This window comes from Elgaria multicarinata, chromosome 10 (genome assembly GCF_023053635.1).
Source record: "Elgaria multicarinata webbii isolate HBS135686 ecotype San Diego chromosome 10, rElgMul1.1.pri, whole genome shotgun sequence".
Classification (NCBI taxonomy): domain Eukaryota; kingdom Metazoa; phylum Chordata; class Lepidosauria; order Squamata; family Anguidae; genus Elgaria; species Elgaria multicarinata.
In genome coordinates, this window is record NC_086180.1 from 65,177,384 (window position 1) to 65,196,655 (window position 19,272).

The 19,272-nt window shown below is 42.3% G+C and overlaps 2 protein-coding genes across 4 annotated transcripts; both read right to left on the reverse strand.

Annotated features, from left to right (window-relative positions):
* Nucleotides 1-326: 326 nt before the first annotated feature.
* On the reverse strand, nt 327-5,828 carry ING2 (inhibitor of growth family member 2). The gene is made up of 2 exons (XM_063135540.1): nt 5,582-5,828; nt 327-3,150 (listed from the first exon to the last, which is right to left on the reverse strand). Exons 1-2 carry the CDS (start codon nt 5,826-5,828, stop codon nt 2,480-2,482), a joined length of 918 nt encoding a protein of 305 aa, XP_062991610.1. The 3' UTR covers nt 327-2,479.
* A 3,841-nt stretch (nt 5,829-9,669) lies between these two features.
* CDKN2AIP (CDKN2A interacting protein) lies at nt 9,670-16,631 on the reverse strand. 3 transcript variants are annotated; one of them, XM_063135441.1, is made up of 4 exons: nt 16,163-16,631; nt 13,905-14,032; nt 13,047-13,378; nt 9,670-12,974 (listed from the first exon to the last, which is right to left on the reverse strand). In XM_063135441.1, exons 1-4 carry the CDS (start codon nt 16,441-16,443, stop codon nt 12,207-12,209), a joined length of 1,509 nt encoding a protein of 502 aa, XP_062991511.1. In that variant the 5' UTR covers nt 16,444-16,631; the 3' UTR covers nt 9,670-12,206. The 3 variants fall into 3 exon arrangements, with proteins under 3 accessions (XP_062991511.1, XP_062991510.1, XP_062991508.1); XM_063135440.1 differs by having other exon boundaries at nt 9,670-13,375; nt 16,163-16,627; XM_063135438.1 differs by having other exon boundaries at nt 9,670-13,378; nt 16,163-16,627.
* Nucleotides 16,632-19,272: the final 2,641 nt, after the last annotated feature.

Genomic DNA, 19,272 nt, shown 5'->3' on the forward strand with positions numbered 1-19,272 from the left:
CAAAGGGAGACTAAGGTGTGAATGGAAAAATTGACAGCCTTCTTACACATGCACAGAAGCATGGTTCTTTGGATCCCAGACTAACAGCGCCTTGTTGAAAAAAATGGGGCAATATAATAAACATTGTTTCATTTTTACAACCAAAATGGATTTTATTCATAAACCATAGCATGCAAAAGATCAGACTCAATTTATACATTCTAGTGGCACATTTCTCATTTGCATGTGCCTGGACTTACAAAAGTTAGAACCAAGAGGGAGATTGTCAAATCACAGCAAGCAAAGTTATTTAAAAATCAAAATAGAACTTCATAGCAATGACACAGTTTCTTAAAAATGGAAAATATTTTATTAAAGTAGGGCTAAGAGTCAGGTTTCCATCGGAAGTAGAGGAGACATAGGAATTGCAGATTCTTCAGGGCATTTCCAGTTTAGCAGTTGTGCAGATATTTAATGCACACAGTACTATCTGTTTGCAGAATTACTGTGCCTACAAACAGACCTGAAGTACACAAGTAGCTTTATGAGCACTGGAAGTTGTAGAGTATGGTGTTAAGCACACAGTGGCCAATAAAACTAAAACCCCTCACAAGTCTCACTCAATCACCTGGGATCAAGTTATTGTACAATATAGGCTCTTTCCCTTGTTCATCAAAGAGGAACGTGTGTGGCGGTGGCAACTGCAACAGTAGGCTAGTAGTTTGGGGACTTAATTTTCCTGCCCTTTGCATGATTTTGTTCCAAGATAGGGGGAAGGGGGAAAGCATGTAAACCTTCAAAATTAAGACACATTTACAGCTATATTGCAGTTAGTTTCCCCTTAAAAACAGAAGACATACCATTTATGGAAGAAGGCTATTCCATTTTGGGCTGGGAGATAGTTCACGATCAGTCTAGCAACAGGAAATTCATGAGACACCGTTTCAGGTTGAGATGAAACAAGTGTCGTATGCCTCTACAGAGCACAGAAGCAATAATTCAGCTGATGATGTTCCTGATGTGTAAGAGCAGCAGTTCCCAGTTAAGCTGGGTAATATCTAAGGGTCCAGAGATATTGCTTCTCACCTTACAAAATGAAGCCATCCACCTTAACAAGCATCTGGTTTATAGTCTGTAATCAAAATCATTTCCGTGGTTTCCAAAACTTTTTCAAAGCTCAGTAAAAAGACAACAGGGCTACAGAAATGTTATTTCATTTGTTATGGTAGAAACAAGAATTTGATACTGGAATTTATTCTTGGGCTGTTTATCCTTTTACATTGCTGCTGCCTTGCATGCACATTGTAACACCTGTAAAATGCAAATGGAACTCCCTAACTTGCCAGAGAAGAATTTACTCTGGAAATATCTATGGCATTATGTCAGACAGCTAGACCAAGACTACAGCTATTTATCATCACATTTGGCATGGAATTATTAAAGACACAATGTCTGGTTCTGGAGCACCTTCGGTTATTGTCTCTTCCAAATATATCTTGGTTTCTTAACTGTAAGGTTTTACTAAGAGTCACTACACTTGAGGAGCATAGTTCCTTTCTTCTACAACTACATCTACTGTAACCCTCTTCTATAAGAGGGCAGTTGTTTTAACTACTACTGCACTTGGCTCAGCCCTAAGAACCTTGAAAGCAAGAAATTCAATTAAAATACTAGTCCAGGCAAACTCTTATAACTGTCCACAGACTGAAAGATATTATAGTACTTGCACATCCTTTGAACGTCTAAAACTTTTCAACATGATTATATGTTCTTGCCATCATTCAATGAATCAGTGGCAAGATGGCACAACAGGAGTTAAAAAGCTAAGGGACAGAATGGGAAAAACAAGTAGCCTCAGTTTAGAACAGCCATTATAATGCCAAGTGAAACTTTTCTAGTCATCAGTATTTCATCGTTTAATATACTTTCTCTAAACAGACTTCTAAACTCACCACCACAAGATTAACATAAAATAAGTTAGTGACATATAGGGAGATCACAGGGAAGGCAAGTAGATTGGCTTTTCGCCTTGACAGACTTAAAATGTAAAGTTAGACTGTAGATCTCGATTCAAAAATGTTATCTTTAAGACTCTGAAGACTAAAAGCATCATAGAACTAACATGTTCTCAGCAGAATGAGCTATCATGGACTAAAGTTGCAACTGCAATAGATGTTAACACACCTGTCTTAACATGATTATCACTCCAGTCCTTCCTCATCAGGCATCACCATAATTCCACAATTAAAAAGAGCGAGGGACCCAGAACTCTTGAATTCCCTTTGTGCTACTCCCAATGTGACCCTGTTTGAAGAATTTGGTTATTTAGTGCAGAATATTCAAAAGCACACAAAAAGTACTAATATCTATTAATACTCCATTAGTACTGTAGACTTTAAAAAGTATTGCATAGTTTTATGCATTATTCTAAAATACTAATCTGCTTATTAATCAGTTTTTAATAAAAACCACGCAGCTTTCAATGCATTTACAGCATTGACTACCTCGATCTTCTGTCTTTTTTGGATTTGTCTGTACATTTATCCATAGTCTTCTCATTGTCTCCCCTGCACTTGGGGCAATACCATTTCCCCTTTGGTTTGTAAGTGAGTCCAACACACGAAAAGTGAAACCACTCAATGGGACATAGTTCATTGTCACATCCTATCATTTCTCCATAAGACACTTGGTCACAAAGACAGTAAGTTGGCTCATTAGGGTCTACTGCAAAGTCTACTGGAGAAGCTTCCCTTTCTTGTTTAGCTTTAGAGCGCTTCTTTTTCTTAGCAGATTTGGATCTCTTTTCTTTAGGTGGCTGGTCATCATACTCATCAATTCCATTTGCTATATGGCATATGTCACGGCTTTCACTGGTACGCTGCCGCCGGGGCCTTCTTGAAGATCTTTCTGGTTGACAAGGATCCACTTTTGACTTCTCAATGGGTTTTTCAGTATCTGACAGATCTTGGAAACACTGAGAGTGAGACTCTATTTGCCGAGCTCTGTTCTCCACTAACTCAAGCATCTGAGTGACTATTTGGATTTTCTCATCACCAAGCTCTTGACTGTTGATAAGGGCTCGCTGAAGATGCTGCTGCAAACGCTTTTTCTGAGCAGGATCATCTTCACTTTTGTATTTTTCATACACTTCATCAATTTCTTTTAATGCTTCTGTCAAAAAGAAGAAGTCATATAAGTACATCACAAACTGGAACACCTCAGAATGCTATTTTCAAGTTAACAAATATTATTTATATTAATAAAATATATAAGTGACAGAACATACCAGGTTTATTTAATATAGCACATATATCCAGGTAACAGCAATGCTTTAGGACCAAAAATCATAATCGGGTAAAGGTCTCTTGTGAAGTACAAGGTATTAAAAAACCTATCAATATCACTATGAGAGTTAGGTGATCATAAGATGAACTCAAGAGGCTTCCAATCATTCAATGCAGGGTGGAAGCAGCAGTGGAGACTACCATCGACTCTTTATCCTCCCACCTGCATTTTTCACTAGATGGGTCTTTTAGCCCATGTAGTTGTGGCGCTTTGGTGGGGGAAGGAAGGAGGCTGGTGAGGCCTCAGGATTGCCCCTATTCTGGCCTCGCCTGTCTCCTCCCCTCCCCACCAAAACATCCCCTTTCTCCCCTCTCCAAGGTCACTTTTCCAACTTCTGAGAAGTCTGTGCAGTTCTTTCTGTGCCAAGTGCGAGGGGTCAGATCTCTGACTCACCCTTCCTAGGTCAGAGTGCTTTCTCAAGACCTCAGGGGAGGGGGGGGACTGTGAACAATCTTATGGCCCCTCAGACATTGTCTAGGGGCCACAGGATCAATCCCTTCATGTATCATTAAACACAAGACAAAACAGTTGAACAACTTTATAAAATGAAATAGTTTGATTTGGTGTTCCAAAACTAACCACTAGCAACTAAAATCTAATGGAAATAAGATTGACAAATTTCTCCTCTACCTCCAGTACTATAGAGGACACAATCTCGTGGGTTGCAGTGTGGGGGTAGTTTTGTAGCCAACAGCCCTACTAGTGCCTACTAGCCCTACTCTAAAAAGTGGAACACTAGTATCACACAAGGGGAAGGAAAACTCACCAATGCCAAGGAAGGCACTGTAGAGTTGTACAGAACTATTTGTAAAAAAAAATGTTTAAGGTTGCTATCCTATGAACATTTACTTGTAAATCCCATTGAACTCAGTGAGACTACTTCATAGAGTAGGCTATAAGTGGATTTCTAGCCTCTAGAGCCATTCTGAATTCTAAGTGGGACTAAAGCCTTCCTCTCCCAGGATTGATTGATTTCTTGTTGCCCATACTTGTCTTGGTGCACAAGCTGCCACTGGGAGAAGAGGCACAAGATTAATTTTTAAAAACTGAAGTACAGGCTAGAAGAAAAAACATTGTTTTTCCTGCTCTTCCCACTTATATCTGAAATGGCAACAACAAAGAACAAGGTGTTTTTTTGTTTGTTTATACATTTACACTTTGAACACTGTAAATTGTTCTGGATGTACATTTATAGGGAAGTTGCTGTTAAACTTATTTGGAGAAAAGACACACTCCAGCACCTCTCTCCTCATTTGAACATCATATACACAACATTATACACGTTGTATGCTGCATTAGCCTAGAGGAGCTACTGTGTTCACAGTCACTAAAATGGACTAAAACACAAGAGGATAGGCAAAATCCATTGTGGAAAGTACAGGAGAGTTGTAAGCAGAGCAACTAACTAGTGGTAAGTGACCTTGAGTTATGTACAGGCACACCAATGGTAAGAAAAGAGACACCTTACTCGCTATGGGTACAACCTGCTGATAGAACATAATTTATACTGTTAGCCCAATTTGGGATCCGAGTGATACACAAGCATACAGGTGTCTGGATGATCACTGTATTGTATTTAGAGGTGGGTGGGTGAAAACTCTGTTTTAGGGAGAGATCTACTGTACAGTGATTTAAATCAGAAAGTACAAGCGAACCGGTTTTTTTTTGGGGGGGGGGGGTTGTCCGTGAGAAAGCCAGCGTGTAGGTTGAAGTTAGGGACTCAGAACATTTGGGCCGATGCATGCTGCTAGAGCCCAGGCAGACGGCGCCCACCCCAGACCCCATTTGTTTTACCTTAAAACAGATAGCAGACGAGATACACCCTCGCCGCCCCCTCCCCCCGTCTCAGCTTACTTAATCGTAATAAAGTTGTGAATATGCGTGTGGACAGAATAGGGCGGGTGGGCTGAGGAGGGAGGGTGCAGACAGCCCAAATAGCCATCCCACCACGCCAAAGGGCTCAAATAGCAAGTTATGTTCCTCGAACGAGTCGCCTTCCCCATGTTCACACCGAACTCCACGGCGGGTGTCATGGATCGGGATGGGGGGCAAGAGGAGGGTGGCCATTTTCTCTCACCCCTCCAAACATCGGTGGGGGGGAGGAGGAGCGAACCGCCCCTTTCGAAGGAAGGACGGATGGGGGGGGGGAGAGAAAAGGCATTAACATTACCGCCGCCGCCGCCTCCACCTCGCACACACACACGCACATACACTCACACGCGCGCGCGCTGCTCGCCCGCCGGCCCGCCTCACTCACCCCGGCAGCGCGTGTCCATCTCGCGCAGGAGCGAGGCCAGCCTCTGCATGTCCAGCGGCAACGACTCGACGCACTCCAGGTAGTCCTGCACGTAGCGCGCCAGCAGCCTCTCTGACACCCCGCCGCACGGGAAGCCGGCGACACCCCCAGCCCCGCCGGCTGCAGTGGCGGCAGAACCGGCCGCTGCCGCCGCCACCACCCCAGACCCCGCCCCCCCAGGCTGTTGCCCCGGCGACCCCAACATCATTACGCGACGTGACACCCCCTCCCTCCCTCCTGCCTGCCTGCCTCTTCCCTCAGCAGACCTGGATTCCGCGAGTAAAGGGGGGGGAGAAGGAAGAGGAAGCCCCCAAGGCTGCTGCTTTAATCGGCGGAGGCGGCCGAAGCAAAAAAAAAAAAAAAGAAGCTCTCCTCCCTCACTTGGAACTCCCCGCCTCTTTTTCCCTTCCGCGCACCCCCCTTTTCTCGATCGCAGAGTACGCATGCGCGAGGCTTTGTCCTTATAAGGCGCGGCTGGTTCGCATTCTCCCGCCTTCCCCTTACGGCTGATACCATTGGTCCGGATGGATAGGACGTAAGAAGACAAACGGGAGGGGGGAAAGAGAGGCGGAGTTTCATTTAAAGGGACATCGTCGCGGGCAGCTTTTCCTTCCCCTCCTTGCCAGTGTGTGATCTCAATGGAACGATCAATTTCTCCCCGGCCCCGCCCCCTTAATATTTTCCTGCAGCCAATCCTCTGCCGGCAGGGACGGAAATGAAGCTGTAGAAACCAACCCACTGCCTGCCCTGTCCCCTTGCCTCGCGCCTATTTTACTTATATCTCAATCTGTTGGCAGCAGCAGCAGCAGCAGCAGCCCGTGAAAGAAAGAAGGAAGACTCAGGAAATGCAAGAGGTGCAAGCAGGAGCGGAGAACAAAAAAAGCGTCTTTCGCGCGTACATGGGATCTGGGAAATGGAGTTTTCTGCTATAAGAGTTTTCCTAAACGCACTTATTTAATTTGTTTAATCACATTTATATCTCATCCTTCCTCCAAGGGCTTCAGCGTTAAGTACATGTTCTTTTTGCAGCCTCCTCACATTTTACTTTAACAACAACCCTGCGAGGTAGGTTATGCTGAAAGATAGCGACTGGCCCAAAGTCACTTAAGTAAGAGCTTCATGACTAGCTGAGGATTTGAACCAGTCGTCCCGGACACCCGCCGCTCGCGGCAGCACTAATGTGCCACTAACCACTATACTACCCTGCCTTAGTCGTAATCCCCATTCGAAACGAGCGGGATTTAATTCCTAGGAGGGCTTTAGGCAGCAGACTCATACATATTTACGTGGGAGTAAATCCCAGTGAATTCGGTGGGACGAGCTTCAAGGGATTTATTGTTGGACACACACGTGTTTAAAATGGCAGGTGGCACAGAAATATTTTAAGTTTGCTCATCTGCCCTGTTCCACAGAAGCGAGCAAGAAATGGAACGGTGCTACTGGCAGGCCTCCATCCTGGGAGGAAGACCCGCCGGACTCTGTGAGACTTGCTTCTGAGTAAAGGCGTGTGTGCTTCGTTGTCTGTTGCCACCTATGAAGTATCACAGTGGTTTTTTTGCTACTAAGTCTAAAACTACGCCGTTTTGCGTAACCTTTGCCCGGCACGGTTTGGCGCTTTATCCAGATTAGAGAGCTCGTTCTAAGAAAGCTGCATTTATGAACTGCGATTCTATAATAGACAGGAAAGCTGCCGCTTCTGTCTCGTTGCGCAAATGGGCTTCCTCGGACTTCCCACCAACTCCGCTCAGCCCATTGCGGTAAGCGGGGATAGCAAGGCAGAGAACTGCCCGGAGGTGTTTCCAAAAAGGAACAGGCGTCCCGAGAATGAGCCCCGTTTTGTTGGTGCGGTGGCTTCTTTGGGAAAGACGCGCATGCGCACTACCTGCGTGACTATGAGGGTGACGAGAGGCCCTTCCCGCGCTCACCCGCTCGGCCCTGGGGACTTCTTAGCGGCGAAAACATGAGCTTGCGAGAAGGGTTGTTGCGCACTAGAAAGCGCGCGGCACTCTCTGCCCAGGGTCCGGGGACTTTCCCCTAGGCGGGCGCGGGGCCCAAGAGGAACCACTGTCCTCCGCATGTAGCCTAGAGAGCAGGTCTTCAGAACGCCTTGACAATACAGTACCGACGTACTCTCTTATAAACCCGTGCTCGTGGGGTTATTTTACAGGCTACAGCGAGCAAAAATAAAGTGTGACCAGTTCCCATTTTAGTTGGAATCACAACATTGAGGCTTTCATAGTTTCTTCATTGCTGTCTAGCGCTTGGGTTTTTTTGGGTGGGGGTGGGTGGCAGTGGTGATTATTCTTTATTACCGGAGTTCAATGCGACTGTGTGCGATGACGTAGCGCGCATGTATTATGCAAATTGTACCCACCGCTCCACCCCTTACTGGAAAGGACAAACGGGAAATAAAATGCGAGCCACACAAGGGGAGATGCAATTTGCACGTCGGAGGGGTGGGGGGAATCCTCAATTGGTATTTTCTCTACTGTTAGGAAATTGGGACGGCTGTATGAAGGAAAGGCTTGCAAGGGGAGTTAATGCTGGAGTGGGCAGAAGGTAGATCTCCAAGAGGTTGTGACTTCAACTCTCAGCAGCCCGTCAGGAATGGCGGGAGTTCAAAACATCTGCTTTCTGCTCACCCCTGCCCTAGAGATCGTGTTAGGAAAAAAGGGGGCACAGGCCACCGCTTTTCCTTATCATGACTTATTTTTTTTCAGAAAAACTGCTTACAGGAGCATATATTTTTAGACCCTGTGTTATTTTAATTAATACCCTGGAAGAGAGGAAGAGCAGCTTCAAGCACATGCAAAGCACCTTTCAGCCCTCGTTGCATAATTGTCATTAGATTCCACACATGCAAGCCTACTAATACGACTTTCTACCAGGGAAGGCATGGCTGCCAGAGAAGCTTGATGCCCAGTTCCTCTTGATTTAGAGATTGAACACTGTCCCAATGTACTGAACAGGGCTTTGTCCTTCTGAATATGCTTTCTGTCATGTTTTCAATCTTTGGTGGAGCTGCAAGCAGAGCAACAGCAGCATTCACATACGTTCCCAAAATTCAATTCTAAATATAGGGCAGGATCTACACTACTGCTTTATAAAAACAGTATTGAAGTGCACTGACTACTGTTGGGGCCCATGACACATACCATATACCAGTTTCAATCCACTTTCATAATGTTATAATATCCTGCTTGGTGTAGATCTGGCCTAGATCTTTATGTGTCTTTTAAAAGTTCTGTTAATATTTCCAGGTTATGCTCTGGAGATAATATTCCATCATCTGGATTCTTGTAAAGTGCTATTGTATTGTACATTTATAATGTGACTGAATTCTATTGCCAAAAGATTTTTCATTGTAAACTTTTTAAAGTGATGCTTCATATGAAAGGAATCTAATCCTCTGATTGATCTCCTCTTATCTTTATCACGGCTTTCTAAACTTAAACCCGGCAGTTCAAATCTGAAAAATAGGGCAAACCATCTGAACACTGGCATTTACGGCAGAGTCATGTCTATTCAGTAGGAACTTCCTCTGCTGAGAGAAACACATCTGCTCCCTTACCTAATTCTCATTTTGTACAGACATTGGATCTCTTATATAACTACAATTCTTGTGTGGTTATGAATTTATCTTCCAGTTGCTCATTCTGTATGCAAGAACACAGAGTAAGACTTCTAAATTATTAGACAAAAGCAGCCATTTGTCAGTTTGAAAATGATTATTTGAGGCAGACTTATTGCCCATAACTTACTTACAGACAACCCTCTAACTTGAAATATCAGCAGAATAGGAATGCCCAAGAGATGGACCTGGAAAACAAGTGCCATGTAACAGAGTGGGGAATCTCAGGTCTGGGATCCAAATCCAACCCCAACCCCTCAGGCTGAAAGCGATTCCCACTCCTGCCATATAACAAACCAGATGCCATCTTCCTTATTTGCACCATATGTAAATAAATCTTGTTTTGTTTTAAAACAAAAAACAAAAATTTTGTTTTACCATTGGTTCTGACAGAAGTTTGACACATTTAAGTCTGAACTGGAACAAAACAATTGAAAATGTCTTTATTTAAATGCATATTTTTACATGGATTGCCACTTTCCTTTAAGAAACCAATTAGATACCACATCATTTATTTATTTTTCTATCTACAAAATACGAATTTCAAGTGCATTTGAATAGAATGTAAAGATCTGAATACTGGTTTGGATCCTGAGCTGAATTCTCTCAAGGAATTTCATGGAAAGGACCTTTTTTGAACACTTCCCTTGTCACCAGCAGCCTCCCCCAAAGTCTCCTGAGGGTCAAGGGATTTCCTGAACGTGGGAAGGGGCACGGGGGCAGGTGGCTGCTGGGGGCAGGGAGAATCAGCCAAAATCAGGTTTTGAGCCTAAGATAAATTAATTTAAAGAAGTCCAAGAGGGGAAGTTTTTCATCCCTCTCTCCCCTGTGCCCCATCACAAATTGTTCAGGAAGCCTCCCCCCTCCACATACACAGCCAAAGGCTTTTGGCAGCATGCAGGTGGAAGATGGGACAGCAAATTTTTCGTTCTGTGAACTTTTAAAAAGTTAACTTATGTAGGATCCAAGCCATTGTGCTTTCTGCAGATCAAGCAAATTGCATTATTTTAGCAATTTCAGGAAATGCTTTGTTGTAATTTGCTACTTGTATATGAGTTGCCAGGTTGAATGAAAGAATCCCATCTTGATCCCAAATGTAGAGTTTGGTCCTGATCATCAAATCAGCATACCTAGCTGCTGCCTTGCACACAAATCTACACTCAAAATATGCAGTGCGGGGGAAATAACTAGTGATGGAAGACTTTTTCATTCTTAAATGTCAATACATATAAGAGAATAAGTCAAAATATTCCACCAACACACAAAGCCTTTAAAACGAGTGAATAGCGTTTGATCTAGATGTCATACTTACAGTAGACCCACTGAAATCAATGGTAATTAAGTTAGTCAGCCCGAACTTCAGTACCACTGATTTCAATGGGTCCACTACTGTAAGTATAATTAAGTCTGGACCCAACTGCATAGTTAATACTCTCACCCATCTCCCAAAAATCCCACCAAGTATTCAAACGAACACAAGTTTAGCTATGATCCAGAGAGCGACATGCACACAAAAACTTATGCAGTAGCTTTCCCCTGCATGAGCAATTCTTCCATTACTGGCTACTTTAAAACTTTTCAAGCTGCATGAAGAAACGTTGGGAGAGGCAGAAGGGGAAAAATCACATGCCCTACTATGTGCATGGAGGACACTCGGCAACTCTGAATCACAGCTTTTAGTATGATTGCTTCATTTCCAGAGGGCTGCTGCATAATCGATATTTAGCTTCTATTTATGGAAACATGCCTGAAAGGCAATTATATATGGTCAATCATATTTACTGTAATACCAATTGAAATATACTTCATTCACATCCTATGAATTGAGGAATGATTCATCAATGTAGTAGGATTCCAAATTACCCATATAGAACATTTCTTAACATGGAAGTAAATGAACACCTGTACATTTATTTTGTTTCATTTATATCTTACCTTTCTGCCCAAAAAAACAGGCACTCAAGGCAGCTACAAGTACAACTATATGCAGGCAACATTAAGCACTGCAGAGCTTTGGATCATGTTCAGTGCAACAAGTTTTATCTCCAGAACCTAATTAGCAAATTTGTATATACATACTGATGTCTTGAAGTCAAGAGTGCAATGTAAAAATTTGAATAAAATAAGCACTTCATGCGGGTTGCAGAAGTTGCTAATTAATACCACAGGATTTAAGAGCAAGTATCAAATATATAAAAATGGACTATTAGTTAAGTGCTCAATGAAAGCAGAGTATTACATAAAATCTAATAATTTCCCCCAAATTATTGCAGACATAAAATATGTTTAATATAGAAAGCTGAATTTATTTGAAAACGTGTAAGTGAGCTTTCTCGCAAAAAATAAGAAGTTAAATCTGCTTAGAAATGTTTTAGTGATATAATCAATCTGACAGGTTTTCACTGAATATTAAAATAGGACCAGCATATCAGTTTAATTAAGATTTAAAATATTACTACTTCATTAAAATAATCCAAATCAACTGTTTTCTTATTTAACAGGCATATGAACACTATGAGCCACACACAAAGCAGGTGATTAAATGTTTGACTGAATTTCTTAAGACAACTTACTACCATCAAGGTATAATGGTTCTTATCTACATATTCATCTGCAGCTAGAAAAGGATATGGGTTCAGAAATGAGCATTGCTGCTATCAAATTGCAGTAGTTACAAAATTAGACTGTACTGAACAGCAAACTGTACCTTAATTATTTTGTTAAAAATAGAAGACTTAGGTAGACTATTTAGCAAATAAAACAGCACACTATTGTGCTAAATATGTTAAGGCATACCTCTGCACACTTTACATCTATAACAAATTATTTACATTTGCTACTAAGTGAAAAGAACAAGAATGGTATTTGTTCTGCAAAACTGAGAATTGTGAAATACAAAATATCTTGGAGTCTAATTTAGTTTACAAAAGTAATTCAGTTATTTGTGATAAAACATTATTTGCTAGTAAAAGCAGTGACTACTTCACTGTTCTGTAATATTTCTTGAGGATTTCTTAAAGCAGGAGGTAAGTTTAACGGTTTTGATTCTTCATCAAGAAGCACCAAATCTTCAATTTCCTTTCCTTTGTATTTCCTTTTACATAATTTCACAACAACCTTTTTCTTGAGAAATAGTTTCAGTGCCTCCCTTGAAGCAACTGCTTTAGCATTTTCCTTACTTTTTCCACAGCCAGTACCCAAATATACGGATCTGCATCTCAGTTCACAAACCACGCTTTCCTGAGAGCTTTTATTTTGAGGTAAATCTGCAAGCTCTTTCAGTGGTACAAATTCAACATCTAACGTTGCCTTTACAGACTGAATGGATGAGTTTAAGAGTTCTACATGATTGACATTGGGGCTAAATCCTCCAGCAGCAACCAACTTCCAAGCAACAGCTTTGTACAGTCTATTGAAAAAAGGTTGCCTCTCTTTTGCATCTTCACTTGTTAGTAATTTACATGGCACTTTAGCAGGAACTACACTTGTGTGTGAACTGCTTTTTGAAACTAACATTGCAGTACCTTCCAAGCTGACTTTCTTTTCAGATGGTAACACATTTTCAGATTTGGATTCTGAAGGTTTAGTTAAACAATAATTCATCTTTGATTCGGGGCCAGGCAAAGAAGCCAGAGCTGATTTGTGCCTAATAGTTGCTGTAGATTCATAATTAGACACTCGGGTTTCTATTCTTACTCCAGTCGAAGAAGTCGTGGGCGCTACCTTCAGGGCTGCTGTTGAAGAAGCCACGGGCGCTACCTTCTGGGACACTGTCGAAGAAGCCGCAGATGCTACCTTCTGGGCCGCTGTCGAAGAAGTCACGGGCGCTACCTTCTGGGCCACGGTTGAAGAAGCTGCGGGCACTACCTTCTGGGCCACGGTTGAAGAAGCTGCGGGCACTACCTTCTGGGCCACGGTTGAAGAAGCTGCGGGCACTACCTTCTGGGCCACGGTCAAAGATGGTGGCCTCTCTGGATTTTTGGGTGCCTCTTTTCCTGGGTTTTTCACAGGTTCAGTATCTGTTTCCATGGGCACTTCAGCCTCTGTAGACTTTGCATCACTGCCACTAACTTCTGAAGCTTTGTCTGTGTCAACAGCGCGTTTCTTGCAAGGCCCTTCTGGCCCTTCTAGAAAGTATAAACAAATTATGTCTGTAATTCTGAGTAAATTCAACTATCCTTAGTCAAACAGCACAACATAAAGCCAAAGTCAAGGAACCTTAGTTACCTTAAAGTCTTAACCATTTCATGTAATATAAGATTTGGACTTGGCAATACTTTTACAGGTTTATCAGTTGGGTCCCCTTTCTTTAAATAGATGCGTTGAAGGTAGATATTGCACCCCTATGTTTACGGGTTGGATCAAAAGCAATGTTTTTGATTACCATTGCTACAAAACTGGTAGCAAACCAGACTGAACAGCATAAAGTATGAAGGTCTTATAGAAGTTAACATTTTTACATCAATTAAAGCAAGTTCACCTTGCTCTCACTTAAGCAATTTTAAGCTTTATCAAAGCAAAACAGAAAGTTAAACTAATAATATTGAAAGTTCTGACAATTTTAAGAATAAAATCATTTGACGTTTGAGAGGCTAATATGTAGATTTGTTTTACTATAGCCTATGTGTATTTGCACAGCTATTATCTGCTAACCATTGCTACTGGATATGCCTCGTTTCACCTTGGCAACCAGTTCATCTCTCAGAGTGTGGGTTGGAGCATTGGTCACTGTGATGCCTGCAGCCATGTCCATCACCTTTTCCATCACTTGTGGTGGATACCTGAACAGGAAAAGAAGGTAGCAATTAGCACTTTGAGGAATAATTTATTCCATTACAATTAGACATTCAAATCCTACAATGATATAGTCTAGATTTCACATACTATAAAAAATAACACACCAGATCTTAAGCCATTAGGGCTCGGAGAAGGGGGAGAGAGAAACAGAATAACTATCTCCAGAAACTATGCAACTAGATGTTTCTAGACATCTAGTTGCACACATGCTCAAGTTTTGTTGCCTGCATCTATGAATTTGAAGTACTTTCTAACCCCATGGCTAGAAATGGAGATGCAATGTGAAATGGAGGTGCAACGTGAAATGGAGGTGCAACGTGAAATGGAGGTGCAATGCTTCAATGTGTTGATGTAAGAACAATCTGCCAAAATTCCTAGACAGTAGGGTGTGTACACTAGGTTGAATCCAGAGTAATTTATTTATTCAGAAAATTTTAATACCATTAGTCATCCTGCTTAGAATGCCAGAGTATCGAACAATTCATTAAATGAAAATGTAAAATACAACCGTTTATCAGCTAAAACACTTATTCTTAAAAGCATACATAAGTTAAAATATCTGAGTGAATAGAAATGTTTTAGCCTGACTGGCACCAGAAAAACTGTAATCTGGGCACCTGGTGAGCCTCTAAGGGAGGACATTCTAAAATTCCACAACAAAGAAAGCCCTTTCCTTTGTTGACAGGTATCATAACTCTGATAAAAAACACCTGAAGAAGGGCCTCAGCTAACTTAAGTCCCAGCAATTTCAATAGCAAATAAGTTCAACTAACTGAAATCTGGATTCAGCCCATTGTTTTGAACTGAAGACTTCTCTTATGTCTTGATCAAATAACACTTAAATAGTTGGATAGCAAGCTGCCATTCAGGCTGACTTTTCAAATGAGATTCCAATTTTTTTTTATCTCAGGAAATTGAGATGACTGCCTCTTGCCTTAAGGTCATCTCAATTTTATGAGATAAAAGACAATCCTGAAGTGATTTGGGCCTCAACATGTTTTAATCACAGCATATGCCCTCTGTTTTAATGTAACAATTTTGCCTTCAGCATTCCAGAATCTGCACAAACAAAAAACAGTCAAGACAGAACATAAATCTGTACAGCTCAGCCTACAGCTGCAAAGCCTTGGAAGCACCATGGTGCTGTCCTTCAACAGATGTATACTCTACCAAATTAGGAGAATTTAAAAGTTGCAGTAGATTTCTATGTACAAATTGTCAGGGCTGGGAATTTCTTCCACAGATTTGTTCTAGCCCTGGATGAGAACTGGACTTAATATTTTGTCAATGCCAGGTGCAGATGACTCATAGAACTGGAAAGGTCAAAACGATAAGGAAGATTTCCTCATCAACGTTAATTAAAGAAAGTATGAGTTATCCAGTTCTGGACAATGTGTGTGTGTGTATATGTGTGTGTAAATATTTCATTACAAAATGGACTTGCTGTGATACTGTATGTCTCTGGACTGTGCTACTGCTGTAACTAAGGAAGATGTTATGTACCTATGAATATATCTCAGTAAAGCGTTACTGAACTCTGTGAGTATTAATTCTTCAAAGGAAGCTAACCTGAATGCTAGGTGACTAAACTCTGCTACAGTTGGTACCCAACACAAATAAGCACACAATTAACATAATATGGGGGATCATGGAACAGAAGAGCAGTTGCAGCTACGGGCACAGGAGGCAGCTACTTTGATAAAGCTAAACATGTGTGTCTGTTCAGTGTCCAGATTGAGTGACCCATCTAGGAATCTTATTTATGCCACACCATGATAGAATATAGACAATAAAAAAGAAAATTAGGAAGATGCAGGTTTTTCTAACGAGGGAAGGCACCATTGCAGTTTTTCATGAAACCACTATCATCCTGCTCATCAGAATAGATCACACAGGTGATCATTATTTTTTTCATCTAAGACAGCTGTAGAAATATCTGCACTGGCTCCTAAAGCCAGTCACAGATTTATAACAACTTTTCTTTTGATATTTACATCATTTCAATTTAATCATTTTAAGGAACAAGCAAATCCCCTTAACAAAATGCACAACTTCCTCAAACAAATACTTAAAATTTAAATTCTTCGCCAGATGGACTAATGTCAGCGACTCACCGGCATCCCAGGAAGACGTGGTTAGCCCACACCATGGAGAAAGAGGCGAGGCGCCGCACTTCCGCGCTGTCGTCGCCGTCCTTCCCGCCTTGGGACAAGGGCAAGCCCTCCCCGTTGCGAATCAAGAACTCCCGGCGGTAGTGCCAGTGCTGCTCGGGCTCACATTCCCCGCGCAGCTTCTCCACCCAGTCAATCCCGGCATCGCCCGCTTCCCCCATTTTCTCATTCCCTTGGCTGGGGACAGAGTCGGGCCCCGCTGCGACGGCCTCCCCGTCGGCCATGGGCCGCAGGGAACGTCCTCGGCGGGCAGCCGCCTGCTGCAGTACCCGCTCCGCTGTTCACCGCCGACCTAGGAAGCCGCGAGGAGCGCGGCCCTGCTTCCCGCCTGAACCGGCGCTGCTATTGCGGTTGTTACAGCAGCCGCCGCCAATAATGCCCCCCTCGCACCGCCGGAGAGGATAATATCAGAGGCCGCCAATCTCTCACAACTAAGATCCGGCTACCCATTTTGACGTCACTTCCGGCGCGACCTACCGCTTCCTGGTGATGTACCAGAGATACGCTTTCTTCCCATAGGCCTTTGCTTGCCCGAGCTCACGGAAGGGGGGAAAAAAGGAAGAGTGATGCCACTTTAACTTCCCACTTCCGGTTTCTATAGGGCTGTTCTCACAGGCAAGGCGGGATATAATGCCAAAGAGGAAAGTCCTCTCTCCTCTAGGATGCCAATTCGTACGTGTGTGTTTTGCGTAAATGTCCTCCCTCACACGTAGAGATATCCGACAGCTTTTTATATCTCTTTGCTCTCGCATTGAATTGTGAACCGGAAGTGTCTGTTGTTGCGTTGACTGTGTGATTCGGCGATTGGTTCCTCCTCTGTCATCTCGCGAATTCTGGCGCGCGATTTCATTGGAGAATTCTAACCAAGAAAAAGCTCCCCACTGGTTGCTCTTTTGAGCGAGCGAACATTGGAGCTAAATGGATGCACCAGCTTCCCCCTTAAGGCTGCAAATCTGTACACACTTACCGCGGAGTAAAAATACCCCCTTGAACTTTGTGGGGATTTTTTCTGCATAGACATTTGTAAGACTATGGTCTAAATCATAATGTGTGGGTCTAAACTCCGGGTTATTCAGTGATAAAGAATAGGCATTCTGCAGATGCTCAGAGACAAATTTGATTTATCCAGATATTCCAAGCCTGAGCACTGAAAAGCAAAGTTGAGTACAGATAGCATAATTTGCACCAACCCAGTTTTTAGTGGAGCACTCAAAGACTGATGGGCTCTCATGCTATAGCATTGCCAGCATCATTCTTGGAAACGATCTTGAAATATAGAACAAACTTGATGTTGCTTTAATGTCTATTGGAAAAATTGTCGGTATTGTGGCTACCCTCTCCACAGCCATAAACTTGAGGAACATCTCTTTTTTTGTAATATGTAGATAATTCTGGTTTGCCTTAGAAGATTGTAAGTGATACCGTATAGTAAGAGATACTATATACGTTGTGCTTTCAGCACTCAGTTAAATTGCTGTGTGTTTTAAATATTAGGTGGTGCCTTGTGCCATGTTTATAAAAAATGTTTATAAAAATGTGAGATTGACCATACCAATGGTTCATGTCAGCTGATATCCTGTTTGGATGACATTTGCTCCCCGCCCTGGTGATTATTTATTTATTAAAACATTTATATCCTGCCCTATATCACAAGGATCTCAGGGCGGCATACTATTAATATGTTAAAACTGGTATGGGATTTTAAAACAGTAAAATCCAATTAAAACAAGACCGTGTGCAGGCTGGTGGATTTAGCCAGCAAAGGCCATGTCTTAACCTGGTGCGGAAATAAAGCCAGTGCTGGCACCAGTCGGGCTTCCGGGGGAGTGCATTCCACCGCCAGGATGCCACAACAGAGAAAGGCCTCTCCCATGTCTCACAATAGCGTATGTCTCTCGTTGATGGGGCACAGAGAAGGGCTTCTCTGTCAGATCTCAGGTCTCAGGCAGGCAGATATAGGGAGAGGCGCTCCCTCTAATATCGAGGTCCCAAGCCGATTAATTCCCTAGAAACACACCTTCGCTTTCTGAAAATCCCCTCCCCCTTAAAACCCCCCACTAGAATTAAATTCAAAACTAGCCTCCAATACAGGCTAGGAGGAACCGCAGCTAAAAACATCCTGGAGCAAACCTCGGGTGTCTGTGCTATACCCAAAGATTTGAGCAGCAGCCAAAAACACCCTAGAGCAAACCTGGTGTGCCTGTGCAAGACCCAAAGATTTATTATTATTGGTGCCAAGAAGACTCAGTTATGCCCCAGCCAAGTTCAGCTGTTTTATTTCACTATGTGGATGGCATGGCTAATGTCACAACAGCAGAAGAGATATTAACTAAAGAAAACTAGCCATAGCTTTCTCATATCTATGGAGATTCTCCTGGAAGGCTGCAGTGGCTTCCTACACTGTATTTATTCAAGCTGAGATATTCCCTTATACATTGATTATGGTTTCCTTGAGAATAACAAAACAATAAATGTTTTGAAATCAATAGCTCAGTCCTGTGCATATTTACTCAGAAGAAATTTGTTCAAGTCACCTAGAGTGTTTCCATACTAGGTTTTTATTGTGAAATCGTTCTTCCTGATTCATTGAATTTTACAGGGGGTCCTGGTAAGAAACAGCAGAAGCAGCAAAGAGAAACAAATGGAAGATATTTGTTTCTCTTTGCTGCTTCTGCTGTTTCTTACCAGGAAAAATCCATTAAGGAAGAAGATACAGAATAATTGTTAAGTGCTATTTGATTGGTAACACTAGGAGCTGTCCATCTTGAAGCACCCCCAATTAAATAGGATTTACTCACCAAGTAAGCATGTATAAGAGCACACTGTAAGGCTTTAGAGTTGTGTGCATTAACTTGGGAGCAAGCTCCATTAAGCTCAGTTTTGAATAAACATGCATGGGTTCCTATTTAAATCAATTGAACATTAGTCACAACTAAATATCATTGACAGTCTAATTGTTGGGAGATATAGAAATATAATAAATAAGTTGTGCCTAATATCTATTGCTGGGTAAAGAATCATATAGGCTGCTAGACTGACAGTGCAAACCTATA